Raw genomic sequence first — 20,270 nt, 5'->3', positions numbered from 1 at the left:
ATTGAGGCTCTTAATCGGGATAGACTTTACTACATTAATTTAAAGATTTTTTAAATCAGTTATTCCATTAGGTTAAAAAAATTATGAATACGGCTGGTAAATTATAATTATAAATAGATATAAACAAAATATTTGAGATTCAAATTAGTCGAAGGTTTGGTCAGAGTAATAGCAAAGTTGGCTGTGCCAGCTAGATGTTTACTCAAAAGAAAAAATATCTGTCTTTTTAATTTATGTATAAATGTAGAGAGGAGGATAAAAATCTGCACTCGACAGCGTGTGTTTAGAAATGATTAAATGGATTAACCATTAAATGAATTAATAAAATTTTCGGAACTGTCTTTGTTTGTTGACGGTCCTTCTCTTAATATCAAAAGCAAGCCGGGACTCGAAACTAGCTTAACAAAGTTTGCAGACGTAATTCAGATGGCATTGATATAATTGTACAATCATCAGGGTTTTAAATATTGGAGCTGGAGGTGAACCAAATATAGTAGTTGCGAAGGAATCACTGGATCTTGGCTTCTGATGAGTGTTGGGCGCTTGAAAATTTATTGGATTAAGAGGGCGGTGAATTGAAATTAAGCTAATAAGAACTTCCCAATTCCATTCCATTTCTAATTTAGTATTTTGGGCGAATCCAAAAGGTAATTCAAAGCCGAGAATTTATCCTGAAACTCAAATTCTTGTGCTATAATTGACACGTTGGAATAGCTCTTAGGGTGTTTTTTGAATCCACTCCAATCCAATATATTTAGAAACCAACTAATTTTGCCGTATTAAAGCTTTATAATCAGTTAACAAATGAACGAATCGAATAATAATTCTTAACCCTTTTAATATACAACATAACATATACATATGCAATCATATTAAAAACATAAATACTCGTTATACTTGTTCAATGTCTAGATTTGTAAGTGTTTATCAAAAATAATATTCCAAAAAAGAAAGCTTTTACGAAATTTAGTTATCTTTCAAGTTCCTTTTATCACATTGCGCATGATCAGGACTTAGGGGTGGGGTTTATGGTTTGTGGTGCAGTATCTGCCTGTGGCAACCCTTACCGATGGGGTGCGTTATGACCGTAAATTTGTAGTTCCGTTCTGTTTGGTTTGGCTCCGTTCAGTTCGAATTGGGTATAATTCGCGTGCGGCTGAGAATTTAGGGAACGCGGTGGTCACATAATATACACTTGGAAAACCCACCCACATGTTTGTAGATGTGTGAATAATTGTACCTGCGTAGATAATTTTCTAGCTAAGGGTTTTAGTTATGAAAACATAAGAGGGATTGTGTTTAAGCATCCAGTATTCCTTCAGTTTGTTTTAGCCAAAAACTAACAAGTGAGAGTTCCGAATTATATATTGTGCCTAGATTTATGCGGTTTCTATATCCGGTATTAAGACATTTAAGTCAGAAAGCCGTGAGATTTTTGTAATAGTGTTTGAGATAAATATTTTTCTAAATGCAAAAGGATCGACGAAAGCTGTTTTAATATAATGTAGCTAAAAGGTCGTTAATTTTGGTAGAAGTTGTTAAAAGTTAATCTTAATTTAATCATATGATTCAACGTTAAGGCCACTTTAACCATAAGCTGCGCTAAATATTTGAAAAAAAACAGCAACCCCTACCCTTTGTCTACTGCTTATATGTAAGCACAAGAATATACTTATATACATGTATCTATGTTTGTGCATTTCCAAAGCAACCCTTAAGGTCGGCGACGATGGCAACGACAAATAATATTCAGTGCAACGAATAACAAAAAAAAAAAGAACTTTGAAAGTTGCTAATATGCGGAAGTCAAGCCTTACACACGTTTATATTTCTAATACACTTACTATAACACCGTTTGTGATCACTGGTATTATTTTATATGTTCATTATGTCCTAATACTTACAACTCGTAATCTGTAGGTCCGTGAATAATAATAAAAAACATTCTTTGACAGGCTTAAAATTCATGTTATTAATTTTTATTCTTTCTTTGCAGATATACATGGTTGCTAGCTTACTTAAGCTGTATCTGTAAGGAATGGAGTCCATTAATGAAATAATTAACCACCAGACATTTAGCCAGGATCTAGTTGAGGATGCAACAGAGTTTATCACTGTGAGACACCGGCCAGAGCAGCAATCTCAGTCGCACCATCAACAGCAAGAGGCAACAAATGATCCCAGTCAGGATATGGGTATGTCCATCCAAACAATGATTTCCTGCCCTAGGATGGAAGTTTCGAGTGGAGAGAGGAAACTCCGTTCCGGTTCTGTATCTGGATCCGATTCTGTTGTCATGGTACTCGGCTCAATGGACCACAGCAATATGCAAACTTCATATGAAATTGTGCCTCAGCAGCTGCAGTCTAGAACAATGACCTTGCCATTCGGGCTGCTCCAGCAAGATAGGCACTCTACACAGGAGGAACGTATTGTTCATAGCAGCCCAGTAGATTTTGTTTCGTCCGATATAAGCTTGGATGGCCTGACTGTAGACACGATGTCACAAGCTGTTCTTCCCCAAGAAATGATGATAAAGCAGGAGCAAAAGCTTCTTCTAGCCCAATCTAAGATACTGAATAAAAACCATAAGCGTATTCAAATGCACGTAGATGTGACGAGCGTAAACTCAGACATAAGAGCGGATGTAGACGAATTGGATAATATTTCATCTGATGAGATCGGCTGTGAAGACGAAGGGGTTACGCTGAACCAGCACCACCAACAGCTCCTAAGGCATCAGCAGCAATACGGTCTCACTAGCCACCATCAACATCACCAAGCTCACGCGCAGGGGCTTCATGACTTACAGCACAGATCAGTTCAGTTGGAAATGGGCCTTGAGGAAGTTCACGGGGAGATTCTATCGGTTATTGTCCACGGCCAGGACAGCGATAAGGATTTAGATGGCGAAGTCGTGGCGGACGGGGATGGAGATGAGGAAGGGGAGGTAGAGGATGAAGACGACGATCTACGGGATTCTCGCAGTCGAGACCAGCTGCTTAGCTCATATCAAACGCTAACCTCGGTGAATGATCGATTATCACCGCCTGGTTTCAGCCAGACTTCTTATGCCACCTTGACCCCCATTCAACCACTGCCGCCTATATCAACGATGTCCGAGAAGTTTGCCTACTCAGGACACATCTCTGGAGGCGACAGCCGCGACACGGATGTTAATGGTGGAGAGAGGGGTGGAAGAGCAGTTGAAAGTAGTGACATCGGTAACCAATCGGCAGAGGCTGTGACAACTAGTTCAATCACTAGTGGCAATGTGAGCTCCTCTGGGTGCAGTAATAACGACTGCAGTTCGTTCTCCACCCTTACCATGCCCATAGGAAGTGGACATTTGGGCATGGGCGTTTTAGGCAGCGTCCAATCACCTTATTCCTCATACGAAAAGCTGTCTGCGATGATTTCACCTCCGCCCAATAACTACCTGGTGTCGTGCGATCTGCATGCGTCGGTTTCCGGACGTGTGCGTAACTCATCACAACTTAACCTATCTCATAACGGGCACAAAAAGGACTCAGCATCAGCCCACGGGCACGCCCAGGGACATTGCGATGGTAATACAGGAAAGTTTTCATACTCTGGGCACATTTCTGGAGGGGATAGCGGCGATACTGATGTAAACGGGGAGAAGTTTACTTACTCTGAACACATATCTGGAGGAGATAGCAGAGATGCAGATGTCAATAGAGAGAAATTCGTTTATTCTGAGCATATCTCTGGAAGAGATAGCGGTTCAGAAGCAAACGCAAGAACGTATGTGTACTACCAGAAACTAGTATTAAAAATATCGTTATTCGTTATCGTTCTCCGTCTTGGTTAAAGTGTAGCCGATTTATATGTCTGAAATTAAGGTGTAACTTTTTTGAACGGTTTGTTTTGTTTAAGATTGTTGTAATTTACGAAATTCTTAAGATAATTTTATTTTTTTTTGGACTAATGCATTTACTTCGGCTTGCCGGGGTAATTACTGAATTTGTTGATCTGTATGTACCGATCGATTAGAGGCCTTTGTCCATGTTTACATTTACTCAGTAATAAATTGTGTTCTTATGTAGTGTGATTTAAAAAATTATCCATAGAAGGTTAATCAAATATTACTTTCAACAAATACATTATTCGTTGTACTCTTCGAGTAACAGATATAACTATAGGTTACAAAAACAAGCTTTCCAATATGAGAAAGTATACATTGTTGAGTTAATTATTAAATTATTCAATTTGAGGCAATGTTACATTTACTTAAAGGAATTGGATCCAAATGGCCCCGGAGCGCGAGGTTCGGCTGCATATGTCGCCTGAGCTGGATGAACGGTTTCACCTTCCATCAGAGCGTAGAACTCGGCTTAATGTGCCTTCTGAGCGTGGTCCCCTAAGTCGACAGGTTGCTGCGACTACTCCAAACTGTCCTCCGGATTGGAAAGCGGATGATTGGAAGCCCGATAACAGAAGCATTGTTGGTCTTTCCACCGATCTGCCAGAGGTTGTCTCCCTTACTCCGACTCCGCCTCCCATAACAGACGATACGGTGGGCGGTCTTAAGCTAAATGATCGATTGTCTCCAGGGCACAGATCACAATATTTTCTTGACAAGAGCCAAGAGACCATCACTGTTACAATAGATCAATGCAGCACGAATATCCAGGGCTCCGCACTCTCGGTTTGTGCGATCCACCAGGAGTCCCAACCAATTCATCTGAACGGATTTCAAGGTGGCGGCCAGCAGGTCAAGACTGTAGTCTCTGCCTCTCCAAAGGCGCCAGCGGCCTCTGGAGGAGCGGGATCAAGCCGCAGCGGAAACAGTAGTGACATGGAGGAGATCAACACGAAAGACCTTGCCCAGCGCATATCGGCTGAGCTCAAGCGATACAGTATTCCCCAGGCGATCTTCGCACAACGAGTCCTCTGTCGCTCGCAAGGTACCTTGTCCGATTTGCTTCGCAATCCGAAGCCGTGGTCCAAGCTAAAGTCTGGCCGTGAGACATTTCGCAGAATGTTTAAGTGGCTCCAGGAGCCCGAGTTTCAGCGCATGTCAGCTTTGCGGATGGCCGCTGCCCAAATTCCTCAGAGAGCACCCTTGGGTTCTGGTATTGGTCTGGGATCCGCAACTGGATCTAATAGTTCCGCAACCGCTATGTCAACAGACTTGGACTCACACGGTGGGTCAACGACAACCCCAAAGGGTAAGTGAAATGTAAATTGAAACCAAGTTAACCAATTATATTAAAAACAAGAAAAAAAACTGGAGTCGAGTGGAGCGACCATCTTATACCCTTTATCTGATACCCAACCAAATAAATTTCATAATATTTTTGATAACAAAAATTGACGATATAAGTACAATTCAATAACTAACGGTGGCGCTTGTGAACCCTTATAATGTAAATAAGCAGATTTATTATTATTTAGAGAAAAACAAGACTGAAAATGTAATATTATGGACGGCACAGGTATGAATATTTGAGGCGGAGTTAAATCGCATTTTAAAGAGAACAGCTATAAAAAAGCTTATTTCAAAATCCCTACAGTGTACATTCAACATTGTACACAATCGTGTAACTTAACATGATGATCTTCATTTTGCATCAGAAAATATTATATATTATATATCCAGCTTGACAAACACATCACTATCGATAGAAGCTGTAAATTCTTGATCAGCATCAACAGCTCCTTTTGATTGAGCTTACGAAAGTTTTAAAATTAAAGAAAGAATGAAAATAACACATAAAAGTGATTTCGTAATGCCGAAGTTTATATACTCTTGTATATTTATAAAAAAGTTACTAAACTAAAAGTTTATGTTTGATACATTTATATTTTTCACGTTTAGAGGGAGACATCTGCTTATCTCAATTGTGCACATTTTTCTTAAAAACAACGAGTCTGGCGATTTTGCGATTTATGAAGAAATTTAGGTTATAAGGCCTTACATGGGCAGTGACGTCAGCATCAGTTATTAGGCATAATTTTTCTGTCTTTTTAAAACTATTCATTGAGTCAATTTCTTCTGAAAAATGAACTTTTAAACTTTTAAATTGGATAAGACAATAACGGGTATCTTATAGTCCTTAAGCGTTTCTTCTTGTTTATTTGTACGAACTGATATTTTATTACCCCAGTAAATTATTTCCAAAACCAACAAATTAAAATTATTAATTTATAGTTGGTTTTTACAACATTTTCTATTTTGCTTAAATGTCGTTCATCTGCCGCTCTGTCACAATCTCAGCTCTTCCCAATGATTCGGTATCTTCATCTGCATCAACACGTATCACGAATGTTTCTATTACCAGCGTCGTGAATTGTCGCCGAAAAGAAGAGCCTCAGATAGAACAAATGCCTCAGCCAAAAAAGCCAAGATTAGTCTTTACCGATCTCCAGCGACGAACATTACAAGCGATTTTTAAGGTACGTACAAACTGTCTATTTCTTCTAAAGTTTTTAAAAATTTTCGTTGTTTGTATCAAGCAGTTTTTTTTAAATTTTGAGAGGTTTGAATTATATAGACTACTATTAATTTATACTTTTATTACATCATAGGAGACTAAGAGACCTTCGAAGGAAATGCAGGTTACGATAGCGCGGCAGCTGGGTCTGGAACCTACTACCGTGGGTAATTTTTTTATGAACGCCCGTAGGCGATCGATGGATAAGTGGCGGGATGATGACACCAAGAACACTATTCATTTGACGCATAACCGCCAACAACATCAAGACGAGCATGAGGAAGAAGATGACCAGAATCAGAGTCAGACTCATAGTCAGAGCCACAATCACAATCCTAATCAGGCTACCAGTGATAGCTTAACGCATGAACACTTCTCAAATCTCCATACAACAGCCATGTCTCCCCTTGGAGCCTTTGACGAAGGCGCAGATATGGACTTAGAGCTGGAAGGTCACGATTTTGATTTGGTGGACCCAGAAGATCAAGAAGATACCAATGACGCAAACGGCGAAATGTTGTGACAGCATAACCAAAATAGACATCAAAAATTTAACAAAACAAAAGTAATGGTTATGGAGTCAGTGGACAAATGTTCAAGAATGCGCCACTGCGACCGCACTTGTACTCAGTTTCGTACGCACATGATTCCATTGAGGAAAGCAATGGATATAAATATCCAACGCATTATTAGAAAGAAAAACGAATATGGTAGCTATTCCGACGGTGGCTATGGCCATGATCGTGTTGAGGCACCATCCGACCATTTGCTTCAAGCTAGACGGTTATTTAATGAAAAGATTGTAATAAATCACAGCTTTCGTCCAGAAGTTCTTGAGCAGGAGGACAATATCTTAAATAATGATATTGGTATCTCTAATACTTTTGATGACCTGAAGGTGATGATTGTCTGCTGAGCACAGAAATGTTTCTGCTTTTATTTAAAAAAATGAAGGTTCTTATATTTTATAGGAATAGAAAATACACATTTATATTTTCAGAGTCTCAAAAGTAACTTTATCAAATACTTTTGTAAATAAATTTGTATCTATAATTCACGTTAGAGATTTGGAATCGTAACCTAATCACAATTATAAATCAATTACATTTTTGAGATTGTTTAACGGTTTTAACTTATTTCACAACATTTCTATCATTAGACATCTGTTATAGAGGTGAACTCTTTTAGAAAACGGTAAACTGCACTTTCAATTTAAAAGATCGTGTCATTTTGATATTCTCAACTTCAGCTTTAAAATCGGGTCTAATTGTCATAACATCATTCAAAATGTAATGTCCTTAATTTGGAAATTCGGCTGCCGATATTAAATAGTTTAAATTGTAAGTACAAGGAAATGCAGTTCCTATCCAATACTCGAGATTTGTCTCAGAAACAGTCTTGCCAAAATGATCTACTTCGTTATAGCTGAAAGAGTAAAATACTTTTTCATACTCCATAATCGTTCTTGATGTATTGATGATTGACATTTTTGTGTTACCTATTATTATTGCCCATAAATAATTATTAACTCCGTCTACTTTGTACAAATTCGTGATTAACTTTTACTTTTTTTGGGCAGCTTTTACTTTATATAACCTATTATGATTTAGTGTCGTTGTTCACAATTCTTAAAGTTTAACTGAGTGACTTGACTTAATTAATTATGCAGTTCAGCAAAGCAGCTTTGTGGATACGTCAGGACTGAACTGCTTCAATTTACTTCCACGCTTTTGTCTAAAGAAACTACAAAACAATTTTATAAATTGCCGATTACGATGTTAAAATCAACCCTTACGGAAATATAGTAGGAATTTATAAACAAATTCAAAAAATTACTTTAAAGTTTTTTATTACAAAATGTAGTGTAGCTAACGCTCGCTGAATATATTCAGTCTATCAGTTAAGCTTTATGCTGATGTTCTTTTTATATGTAATTAATATAAATTTAAAAAATATATTTAACGTTACCTTAGTGGCAGAAAAAAACAATTTGCCCTAGGCAATTGGTTAAGCTGTAAACAGAAATGTGTATGAATTTAGATATTTTAGATCGAGTAACAAAATGCCTATTGGGAAACACAATTTCAGAGGGATAAACGTTAATATTAATGTCAAATTATTTGTATCTAGAGAATTTTTTAAGATAAAAAAAATTTAATTTACAAAGTTCATTCAAATATTATGGAATTTTTTATTCCACTAGCATACTCATCCTTATTTAATAATATTAAAAATAACCTTTATTTTTAAATTTTTGTTTAGAAAAAAATAATACGAGTGAAGTATTCTTCTTTAATTGTGAATATGTCAGAGGCTTAAAATAGCAAATAATATAAGTATTATAAATCGGACTATAAATATAGGGCATTGTATATACATTTAATAATCTACAGACCCTTCCAGTTAAGTTTGAATGCAGATATTGCACAACAGCCTGCTTTCTTAATGGATAACCCAACACGATAAAATTTTTTAAACAATAATCAAATGTTATTATGGCAGGCATTATGTTAATATATGTAGAATATAATTTAAAAATTAGTTCTTAAGATACACCTCTCAATGTATGCTAGTCAATTTAGTTTAATTAAACTTTTCCAACCTACTGCGAAGGAAGGGTAGTCATGTTTAGGCACATTACAAATTTAAGTATTTATGTAAAAATCAAGCAATGCAATAAAAAAATTAAAGGCAAAATAATTTGTTTAGTATTTTGATGTGCCAGAAAAATATAGGCATCATAAGGTAGGTATAGGTATAGATAGCACAAAGGTGCAGAAAGAGAGAGGATGCATCACTTCACTTCATCATATTTTTTATATCGGTTACTCGTACCGAATTGTATGATATGTAATTAAGTTGCCAACCAAACACAAACATCGGGGCCACTTCAGATCTAAACCCCACATAGCATCCACTCCAATTTAAATTCGATTTCGCAAGGTCAGCATAAATTACATGTAAGCATTTAAGCATTGAAAGACGAATGATCCTTTCAAGATAACTGGCATCCTACCGACTGCGCCTACCGAGTCGCCCGGATGTTTCTGTGTAATTGGCCACTTGTTGCCAACAAAGTATTTGGTTGCTAGATGTTTGACTCCCGTGGGGGTTTCGATGGGGAACCTCCGAGGGTAATTTCTGAGGCGATAGCTCGCACCCATAAGTTTTGAGTGCTCGCCTAGCTATTCCACATATTCCACCTTATTCCGTCGCTAATTGCAATATCATTTTTCTTGTTTTTTCCTGGAGCATTCTCGAACACTTGCAATGGAATTAATTCATTATAACTTCTGTTTACAATTTAGAGTTCACATTTCAGTGGACCATCGTCGTTATAGTGTTAAAATAAATGATAAATTGGTTAGCAAAAAAAGTGTATCAAAAAGGGTATTTGTTTTAGGAAATGCTCAGACGTAAGACAAATGTCAGTATCCCTGCTATAAAGTACATACATATATTTTAATAAAGATCAATAGGCAGATCGATTAAGCCTTGTCCGTCTGCTCGTCCATCTGTTCGTCTATCCGACTGTCCGACTATCCGCTGAGATCTCAGGAACTATTAGAAATAATTCATTAGTTTGTAGATTCTTCAAATGTCTACGCAGTGCACAATCAACGAAAGTAGCTGAAATATCAGGAACTATGCTTTAGAGCTAGAAAGTTGGCATTAAGCATGAATACCCTTGAGATTGCAGCGCATTTCAATGTGGTACCATAATCCACGCCACACCTACTCCCCCTATCAGTGAAAATCGGTTTTCGCTTTTTGTAGAACCGCTGAGATCTCGGTAATTATAAGTGATAGAAAGTTGAGATTATCCATATAGTGGGCACGCAAACTCTAACTCTAATCAAGCTTACGTATTCTTAGATGCCAGCTCAGCTCGAAATGGCATTTTCATTCGGCTTCGCCCGCTATAACACCCACAAGAGACGAATAATTAAAAGTGTTAAGATGCCAACGATGTTAACGGCCACACACCGCGACAAATGGTGCCGTCCATAATATTAAAATGTATGTCTACGTTTGACTTTCTATAATAATTCTAAGTAACATCAATCGATTTACCAAATATTTTTTTAAATCGGAACACCATTTAGCTATTAATTAAGAAATTAATGTTATAAGGCCTCACATCACCATCACTTACTCAACATGCTTTTCCTGTAAAAAGGTGGCGCTTTGTCCATTTTTACTAGCAAAACAAGAAACAAAGCTATACTCGCGTGCCGCGAACTTTAAATTTGTTTAAAACTGTAAGGGGTACCTTATAGCCGTGGCATTCGACTATAGGGTTTAAATAATATTGATAATAGATAAAAAAAAAACATATTCAACATACTTCGAGGTCTTAAAAACTAAAAATGTCAAAAATTGAGAACTAACAAAAAGGAATACGATTACCAGACACCGGTTTTACTCTGATAAAGAATTTGAAAAACATTTGTCTATAAGAAACTTATACCTTGACAACATTAGTCGTTTGTTACGGTGACATTGGTACCTTAATTTGATAATAAGTAACAAATTATAAAAATATTCCCTAGTTTATGGTATAAGGACAGTGGCGTCACCGTCAGTTTATACATACATACATAGTATGTACTTTAATGATATTAACAATATGTGAGGCGAATATAATTATACGCGGCGACAAATTTGATAATGACTTATACCGATTAAAGCGATTCTTCTTAATAATGTATTTAACACATAGTAACGATTTATTTTGGTTTATACATATAATGTTAGTGCATATTTGGTAATTCTAAAACTTTAACTATACTCAAGAAGTTAACAAGTAATAGGCTTGGAGAGGTGAAGACTTAAATAATAAATTAGGTTCCAGCATTAAGCCACTATATAAAACGGGCTTAAGTTGGTCCCCACAAAAGTGCTGTTACCATTTGTTTACTTTTAAAATAAGACTAAGTATCTATTTATAATAACTAGGAATAAAATCTTGACCGTGATACTGGAATTTGGTTTGCTTAATGTCGACACCACAACCAATCCGCATATACATTTTAAACAGATGATGTTATATTTTGACCGCTGTCAATCGTCAGGCTAGATGCACGCATACTTAATGAAGCCAGAGATAAGTTGCTGTGGTGTATGACTTTGGGTGACAATAAACTGCTGTTTTCGGTAACCAGTGCCGGTTTGTTGACATGGCAAATTGTTGTCGAAGGTAATAGAACGTCTGAATTTATGCCCAAGAGTCCATCGACTGACAGAGCATTAGCATTAAGGGCAATCGCGACTCCGTTGGTACTTTCACCCTCAACCGGTACGATGCCGCAAAGATGCGTACGAGAGCTTACCAGCTTGCTGCAGGCGGGACATGATCTCGACGCATTTTTATCCCGACGTCTTAATATTTCGTAGGCACATCTGCAAATGAACACATAAGATATAATAAAAAATAATACGAAATATTTAAATGTAATAGTAAATATATATATCCCAAGTTTTAAAAAGCACTTAGATTTTATTTAACTAAAATTCTTCGAAATACAATGAATGAAAATTTACCTTGCATGCAGAATATGTGCGCATGGTAGAGCTTCCAAGTTTTCCGGCCTTAGTCCAAACAACTCCCCACATGCACCGCAGTTCAGGCCTAAAGCAGCATCCGTTTGATTGGCCAAACGAAAATGGGTGTTGTATTGTTCCTCATCGCCTAAAGCACGGTAGATGAGTGCTAGTCGACAGCGAATCTTGCGAACCAGAAACTATAAAAAAACAACGTAGGTTTAAACTTTTTCATTGTCTAAAGTTATTGTTTGATAAATCTCAGACTTTGAAAACCATAACAGAACCGACCACCATTTGAAATATAGATCATATAGAGTGTACATCGGACATACCTAACTTTTTTCAAACACGACAATAATTTAACGAGTTCAGAAAAATAAGTTGGTTAACATTTCAAACAAAAGACTCTTTGACTTAACGTCGCTTTCACACTAGCCAACAGTGGCTTTATATTGACACCTTAAAACATTCAATCATAAGTTTGAACAAAAAATGTTGTTTGATTAATATGTCCTTGGAGTTTTATAAACAAATTTTATCACACTCAATAAACGCACAATATTTGAATTTCTCTTTTTTAATTATCCGGAATTTTTCTTATTCTTTTTGATTTTTGCATTCTCCCAATGGTGTGTCGAGGTTCACATGTAAACTTCCTTACTGGCTTTTCTTCATATTTAAACTAAAGTTGTTGTAGTTGTACGTGTCAAAAAAACTACGATCGATTTTATTCCTAATCTTTGTTGTGTTAGGCTCAATGATAAACTTGGATAGTATTCCATGTATTTTTTCTCCGCAATTCCTTCCGACTATGAGTTTTAAGGTTGATAAGTGCGTGTACAACTTAAATATTTAGTTCACAACATTTCTTCAACCGAGGAAAACTGTAGCGTCCACAATATTAAAATGTAAGTTTTTGTTTGACCGTGTATAACATTTTTTTGTCAATATCTATCGATTTTTCTAATCGAACCATTATTTCGCGATTTACTAATAAATGTAGGTTATAAGGCCTCATCACATGGGCAGTGAAGTTTCCTAACGTACAGTAGTAAACGTGTTTTTTCTCACAAAAAGTGGAGCTATTAAAATAGAAAAAAAAAATTTTAAAGCTATTTTTTATATTTCGTAGCTTGCTGGTTTTCGTTCTAAATTAATATCTGCTACTAACTGGTAATAGATTTATATGTAATAAATATCTCTCTACTTCCTGTTTAAATAATTTTCTTTATACTTTTTACCTTGGCTCCAATGGAGCTAGCAACTTCTAGAAGTCGTGTGTTGAACTCTAGTGGCCTGCAGTTGCAAATCTTATTTTGAACGCGCAGTGTTTCCAGGCAACGAGCCGCTCCATCCATAGCTTCCATTTGAGACATACGATCACCTAAGCTTGCTGACGTACCCATTGCTTGTTCGTATTGCCTAAATGCACGCTAAAATAAAATTTTTATTATATATATATATTTTTGGTAAGAGTAATATATAATTTTTTTTCCTTCGTTGACGTCATAATTACAACTAAGTACATCAGGAACAATCAACAAACTATAAAAATTTAGCAAATCATATAAAAATCAACGAAACGAAATTATATAATATGAATCTCATAAGAACATAAAATTGTTATAAAAAACGCGTTTATGTAAACAGTACATAAATAAGTTATAAAATGAGGTAGGAATTGTAATTAGTTAATAAAAATGGACTTTAAGACCCCTTCATTCTCGGTTTAAAAAAATTGATTTTTTTATTTAATTCGAATGAATTTTTTTAAAACTTTTGAAGATAAAGCCGATTTGTGGTGGAAGCGTCAAGCGACGGCGAAAGCTTCTCAAATCTTTAAATGTGTTTTTCTCGAAACAGTATTTTTACGACTTGCCCCAAACTTTAATACGTTATTCTATACTTATATAGTTGTGGTATGAACACGGATAAATTAAATCGGTGAAGATTTTTTCTTTTTTAAAAAAATACTAATTTTAAAGGTCTGTCATTTTGGTAATTTTTGTGCGAGATTAATAATCCTAGTTCATACCAGAGCCAAACATGTACTCTTCCTAATCCCTTTGGAATTTTTGTTTCAGACGTTCCAGTGAGCGGAAATCACTGCGCCGCCGAAAATAATACCTTCGTTTAATGAAAAAAAAAATATATATGTATTATTGTTTACCAGCCCATTGAAAATCGTCAAATTTTGAAATCGAGAATGGGGGTCAAAAAATTGAAAATTTTTTTTCTTAAAGTTTGTAAGGTATTTTGGGTTGCGCTACATAAAAAAATTAAAGACTTAGGAAATATATTTTATGAAAAATTAATAGAATATGGTGGTTTTCTTATAGTAGTTTGGGAACAACATTTTATCTAAATGGTTTTCCCGTTGCGACGGTGGTAATGTAAAAATTTTTTGTTAGTATTATGAGTCAGACACTGAAATATGTGTTTTACGAAGTGCACAGATCTAATTAACTCTTTTGGGATAGACCGCCGTATTCAGCAGTTAGTAGACGGTATTTGTAATACATGTAAGTATGTACGTATGTAAATACGTTATGCTCTACAAGTAACAGGTATAATAATAGACAAGATTATGGATACAAATTTTATATAATTTATTTTCCTAAAACAATTTTAAAGCTATTTAAATATGTGTATATATAAGTTTAATTGTAATTCATAGCAACATTACTTACATCCATTTCCATTTTTTTTCGGTAAATGTCACCCATTATGCGAATACTTCTTGTGTAAGTGGCTTGATCTCCAGATATAAGCGAAAGTTTTGTGGCTTCCTGGAAATAGAAAAATAGTTTACACCTCTGAAGTTGATTGCATGAATAAGTTTAACACAACCTTACAATAATCCTGTGCATCTCCAAGCTCGCCCTGCTTTCGAAGAGATACTGCCATTCGCAATAGCGCAGCTCTATGGTGGCTTGAGTTAAGGTCCCCTAATTGGAGAGAGCGAGATAAATCGTAGGCTTTAGAAGCGTATGTTGCACTTTTATCGTTATCCTGAAGACGTCCAAAAAGCTCAGACAGTGCGACATAAACTTGTAACTCTAGTGATGGATCTTCAATGGCTGTAGCAATCTTGTAAGCACCTTGCAATCCCTCTAATGCTCTGGAAAATCCGCCCATTTCAAGGTACACGCGAGCGACCGTCAAATGTACAAGTCCACTTCGGATTTTGGTGCCGCACTCATTGTAAAGTGAGTGCCTTGCATAACTCAGGGACCGCTCTAAGCCTCCCAAGCATGCATGTGCTCTACTGAGATTTAAATAAGTCTCAGCTCGCATATTTGGGGAATCTAGCTCCTCTGAAATTCTAAGGAAATTATATTTTATAATTCAATAAATATCGTTCTATAAAATGAAAAATTTTGGTTAAAAAATAATCAAATATTATATTATTTATGTCAAAAACGGACATCAGCCAAACGACATTCTCGATTGGTTATCTTGAGGAAATATAAAAGCTTTATAGGGAAATACTAAACATTCGCTACGTTCTTTAAAGGTTAGAATAAAAGCTTAAGTAAACTCACCCAAGCTGCTGGTGACTAAATTCTATAGCCTCACGAAACTTCCCCCAGTCCATATGGGCCTGGTATAAGTACCCCAAAAGCTGAAAGGAGTCCTCTTGTTGACAGGTTCCTTTCAATGCACTACGCCATGTGCGTACAGCCTCTGTTTGGTTGTTTTGCTCATATAGACGTCGTCCTCTCTCAATCTGGAGACAAATGGACTAGATCACTAATACTCGTTATATGTATACTATATATGAAAGAAATATACCTTTCGTTTAGCTATATATTGCTTTAAGCTTTGTTGGCAGGACAAAAAGCAACTTACAACAGATCGTGATGGTAAAAGTCCTTGACTAGCCCAGACGGAACGGGATCCTACGTCGGGACTGGACCCATATCCCGCCAATCGGGAAAAACTCTCATCTAATTGGCATAATTCTGCAAGATAGTTAATAATTCTTAAAGTATATCTGGATAGACAAATAATTTGTGAATAACTAATGCTTGAGCAACAACTGTATATTGCTTCTTAAAAGAAGACACACTCGAGAACATAATCTACAATGAATTTTTGAAACTTGATAGAACGGTACTGATTTGACCGTATTTATATTTATATTTATATTTATATTTATATTTATATTTATATTTAAATTTATATTTATATTTATATTTATATTTATATTTATATTTATATTTATATTTATATTTATATTTATATTTATATTTATATTTATATTTATATTTATATTTATATTTATATTTATATTTATATTTATATTTATATTTATATTTATATTTATATTTATATTTATATTTATATTTATATTTATATTTATATTTATATTTATATTTATATTTATATTTATATTTATATTTATATTTATATTTATATTTATATTTATATTTATATTTATATTTATATTTATATTTATATTTATATTTATATTTATATTTATATTTATATTTATATTTATATTTATATTTATATTTATATTTATATTTATATTTATATTTATATTTATATTTATATTTATATTTATATTTATATTTATATTTATATTTATATTTATATTTATATTTATATTTATATTTATATTTATATTTATATTTATATTTATATTTATATTTATATTTATATTTATATTTATATTTATATTTATATTTATATTTATATTTATATTTATATTTATATTTATATTTATATTTATATTTATATTTATATTTATATTTATATTTATATTTATATTTATATTTATATTTATATTTATATTTATATTTATATTTATATTTATATTTATATTTATATTTATATTTAAATTAATACCTACAGACAGGTAGGCATAGCTATTTCGGCTTGATTATTGACTTTTTATGGACGGAAACCTGACTGTCGCATATGTTACCTAAGATCTTATTCTTAATACAATATCACATTCCTCTAAAAGGTTATACAGATTAGATAAGTAATTAGAATGAAAATGGAGTACAACAGCACCAAAAAAGCACATCTTCTTTTTTGGAACGGATATTTTAAAAAAATCTTGCGAACTAATACGCTATGAATATGAAATACAATACTTAATTTTCTTAAGAATAAAGACAGATATCTAGCTTCTTCAACACGCATTGGAAAACCAAACACTAACAGGAATGAGCGAGAATGATTTACAAATAGATTTCTGTTTTTTTTAGGCACCACAAACAACTTCAGTCACCGAACTCCAGAATTGTGATTCCAGCTTATAGATAATAGCATTAAATTGAAACTACATATTATAATTCTTTTAAAAAAATATATATAGGTAACATTCCCTAACACACTTATTTTTTTTGGTATATTTCTCGTTTGCTTTTACGAAACGTTTTTCTGGTCGACGGCTCTTTCGGTCTGTTTTATAACTAGCGCTCCAGAAAACGGACTTTAGGATAATTTCTTTTCAGTAAATGAAACACATATGTATGTACATATATATGTATGTTTGTTTGATATTCAAACCGTTTGATTTTTCCAATGGGAAACGAGATCCATCAGGCGATGTAAGTAAATGTGTTGCAGACAGATTCTGGCTAGGAGGGATGCTAAAAGTAAATATAACATTTTATATGTATCTAAAATAAATATAATTTAATACCTAAACGGATCCTTTGAATTAATGCTCTCCCATGACATGACAAGCTCCTTTTATCTTAATCTATTCGATTACACTGAAAATAAATAATTACAAAATAAATTTTTTAACGAAGAAATGTTTTTGTCTCAATTAGCATTTATAGTCTTTTTAATTTTAATTTTTTTTTAATACCAACATAAAATGAATTAAGCATACATTTCGGCATTCTTTCTTCAGATATTATCGGTAATGTAGGGAAATTCTTTTTTGTTTTTGGATTTCTAATTTATAATCTTTATAGTTCATCGTTATGTTCATTGCGGGTGAAGGCTCCTAACATCTTTGGTATTAAAAATAAACTAAATACATGTTTTTCTTAATATGAGAGTAAAAAATGGTTTACTTAAGTTTTTATTTTGTATTAAACACTATTTTATCATTCAAAACATAACAACAAATTTAAAAAGCGAGCTCCATTGCTGCGTTTTTGATGGAAAAAGAAAAACTATGCAATTTCACATCAAACAAGGCACTATATATTAGGGTTTTTTGGATTAAGTATTTCGTGTGTAAGAGTTTGATTTTCATAATAGCATTTTGAAATTTAAAAGGATTTAAAAACAGCGCTTTTCTCTCATATCCTCTTTTAACAAATACTTTATTAACTAATTAATTCTTTATAAAGTTTTCACATAAATAAATACAAATTTACATCACGTTCTTTCCTATTATACTAATAAACAAAACTAAACCTAGTTCCTCCTCAGCATCCTATGTAAACACTTTGGAATTATGACCAGCAAACCTGCATTTTGACGTCACTCTTTACTTTGAAAATATGTACATATGTTATGTAAAGGCTCAAAATCCTAGTTTTTTTATGTACTTGAGTTTTTATATATGTACATATGCATCCATACAAATCTGTGTACATATTTTCAAAAACTTAGTATATTTTACATACAATTATGAAGAATGGTTAAGCTTTACAGAGTAAGCACTTGATATAAATGCGTTTACTTCGGGTGACCGACGATGTACTAGTCATAATTGGACAAATTCATGGTCAAAAAGTCTGAGTGGTGGTGGGTTTTTCGTATTCCAGGAGGCTGCGCGACATTGTTCTGTGAAATTTTTTTTTTTGTATTTTGTTCAAAGGAACCAGTTGCACACTGATGCCTCGTACACAAGCATTGCGACAGAATATTATTTATGCTAATGTAAAAGATTATAATGTTAGAGAATGCCTACTTTTTAGCATAAGAAGGAAACTTGAGCATAGGAATTAATAGTGTACGCTCAGTATGTCAATAAATTGCTTACATAGCGAAATTAATCTACATATTTTTACTTTGAATGCAAAAAAATTAGGTGTTTTTAATGGGCACTTTAAAAAAATTTAGCTATTATATAGAATGTGCTTAAATAATGATTGCAAAAACATACATACATACACAAAATGTTGCAATGAGAGGGAATTAAAGTCAAAACTTAAGCTTACACTAGATTGATACTGTTAAGAAACAGTTTACAGACTCTTTTTTTAATCTGTTTTGAGTTTCTTGGAAAAAATGGAACTTTACGGTTGTCGATGCTTTTCAATGCACCGATATTTTTGCATTCCTCTTATTTATTTGTAAACAAAATTCACACATAAAATAAAAAGTTAAAGATTTTTAAGATGTCTTTAAAGAAATAGTTGTACAGAACTTGTAAAAAAGTGTTAATCCTCAAGTAACAGCGCCACCTTTTGTCAGTCACTGCCCATGTGAGGCCTCATTTCTTAACAAATTGTGAAATTTAATGTTCCAATTTGAAAACATTTTGGAAACAGATAGATATTGTAAAAAAAAATGTTATACACGGTCAAGCGACAACACAAATTTTAAAATTATGGTCGCCACAGTTTTCTTCGGTTTGAGGGCTAACCTCGAGCTGCGGTTGCATCTCTAGAATACGTATGCCTCATCCTACCTTTCTAGCTCTTATACATAGTTCCCGAGGTTTCAGAGTTTGTGGGATTTCCCGTTTCGTAGACGGTTTAGCGAGCGTGACAAGACGCATAAAAATAACAAGAAGAAACGCTATAGTCGAGTGCAGCGACTATAAGATACCCGTTACTGTTATACACAATTTTAAAACCTATTGTCAGAGGAAGTATGTTGAGTATGCTTATAGTGACGTCACTGCCCATGTGAGGCCTTATAACCTTAATTTCTTTATGAATAGCGAAATAAAGTTTCGATTTGAAAAATCCTTGGTAAATCGATAGATATTAACAATAAGTTATACAAGGTCAAACGAAGGCATTCATAATAATATTATAGACACCACAGTTTTCCGCGGTTTGTGGGCGTTAGAGTGGGCGTGGCTAGATGCAACTTCGTGGCAAGTTGCAGAGGAATCTCTTAAATACGTGTTCCTGAGCAAAATTTTTTAGCTCTTATAGTTTTCGAGATTTTTGCATTTTTGGTTTTGGGTTTTGTAGGCGTTAGAATGGGCGTGGCTTGATCGGAATAAAACAATTCGCATTGGGAGCATCATACAAACTACATGCTTAATCCGAACTTTCTATCTCTTATAGTTACCGAGATATCAGCTTTTCTAGAAAATCCGAAAAC

At 34.2% G+C, this 20,270-nt stretch overlaps 2 protein-coding genes across 12 annotated transcripts; one reads left to right on the top strand and one right to left on the bottom strand.

Annotated features, from left to right (window-relative positions):
• Positions 1-1,118: 1,118 nt before the first annotated feature.
• Positions 1,119-9,158, top strand: LOC108102364 (homeobox protein onecut). Of its 7 annotated transcripts, none has more exons than XM_017207274.1 (5): positions 1,119-1,214; positions 1,997-3,768; positions 4,261-5,195; positions 6,245-6,423; positions 6,556-9,158. In XM_017207274.1, exons 2-5 carry the CDS (start codon positions 2,039-2,041, stop codon positions 6,982-6,984), a joined length of 3,273 nt encoding a protein of 1,090 aa, XP_017062763.1. In that variant the 5' UTR covers positions 1,119-1,214; positions 1,997-2,038; the 3' UTR covers positions 6,985-9,158. The 7 variants fall into 7 exon arrangements, with proteins under 7 accessions (XP_017062763.1, XP_017062761.1, XP_017062759.1 ...); XM_017207272.2 differs by having other exon boundaries at positions 1,207-1,346; XM_017207270.2 differs by having other exon boundaries at positions 1,207-1,515.
• Positions 9,159-11,172: 2,014 nt separating this feature from the next.
• On the bottom strand, positions 11,173-19,248 carry LOC108102365 (43 kDa receptor-associated protein of the synapse). Of its 5 annotated transcripts, none has more exons than XM_017207277.2 (10): positions 18,614-19,248; positions 17,671-17,743; positions 17,535-17,617; positions 15,804-15,973; positions 15,554-15,753; positions 14,859-15,333; positions 14,699-14,797; positions 13,250-13,441; positions 12,006-12,205; positions 11,173-11,864 (listed from the first exon to the last, which is right to left on the bottom strand). In XM_017207277.2, exons 2-10 carry the CDS (start codon positions 17,706-17,708, stop codon positions 11,495-11,497), a joined length of 1,827 nt encoding a protein of 608 aa, XP_017062766.1. In that variant the 5' UTR covers positions 17,709-17,743; positions 18,614-19,248; the 3' UTR covers positions 11,173-11,494. The 5 variants fall into 5 exon arrangements, with proteins under 5 accessions (XP_017062766.1, XP_017062767.1, XP_017062768.1 ...); XM_017207278.2 differs by having other exon boundaries at positions 15,554-15,738; positions 18,614-19,244; XM_017207279.2 differs by lacking the exons at positions 17,671-17,743; positions 18,614-19,248 and having other exon boundaries at positions 15,554-15,782; positions 15,861-15,973; positions 17,504-17,617.
• Positions 19,249-20,270: the final 1,022 nt, after the last annotated feature.

The sequence above is a fragment of the Drosophila eugracilis genome, unplaced genomic scaffold (genome assembly GCF_018153835.1).
Source record: "Drosophila eugracilis isolate 14026-0451.02 unplaced genomic scaffold, ASM1815383v1 contig_340, whole genome shotgun sequence".
NCBI classification, from domain to species: Eukaryota; Metazoa; Arthropoda; class Insecta; order Diptera; family Drosophilidae; genus Drosophila; species Drosophila eugracilis.
This window is presented reverse-complemented; position numbering and strand designations above follow the sequence as displayed.

Excerpts from the sequence above, each read along its gene's own strand:
- LOC108102365 (XM_017207277.2), bottom strand. The coding sequence starts at position 17,708 with ATGTCATGGGAGAGCATTAATTCAAAGGATCCGTTTAG. Across the intron at positions 15,754-15,803 it reads AATATATAGCTAAACGAAAG|TCCATTTGTCTCCAGATTGA; the intron begins GTATATTTCTTT and ends TTAGTGATCTAG. Across the intron at positions 11,865-12,005 it reads GCACATATTCTGCATGCAAG|ATGTGCCTACGAAATATTAA; the intron begins GTAAATTTTCAT and ends GTTCATTTGCAG.
- LOC108102364 (XM_017207274.1), top strand. The coding sequence starts at position 2,039 with ATGGAGTCCATTAATGAAATAATTAACCACCAGACATTTAGCCAGGAT. Across the intron at positions 3,769-4,260 it reads TCAGAAGCAAACGCAAGAAC|GAATTGGATCCAAATGGCCC; the intron begins GTATGTGTACTA and ends ATTTACTTAAAG. Across the intron at positions 5,196-6,244 it reads GTCAACGACAACCCCAAAGG|CTCTTCCCAATGATTCGGTA; the intron begins GTAAGTGAAATG and ends TCACAATCTCAG.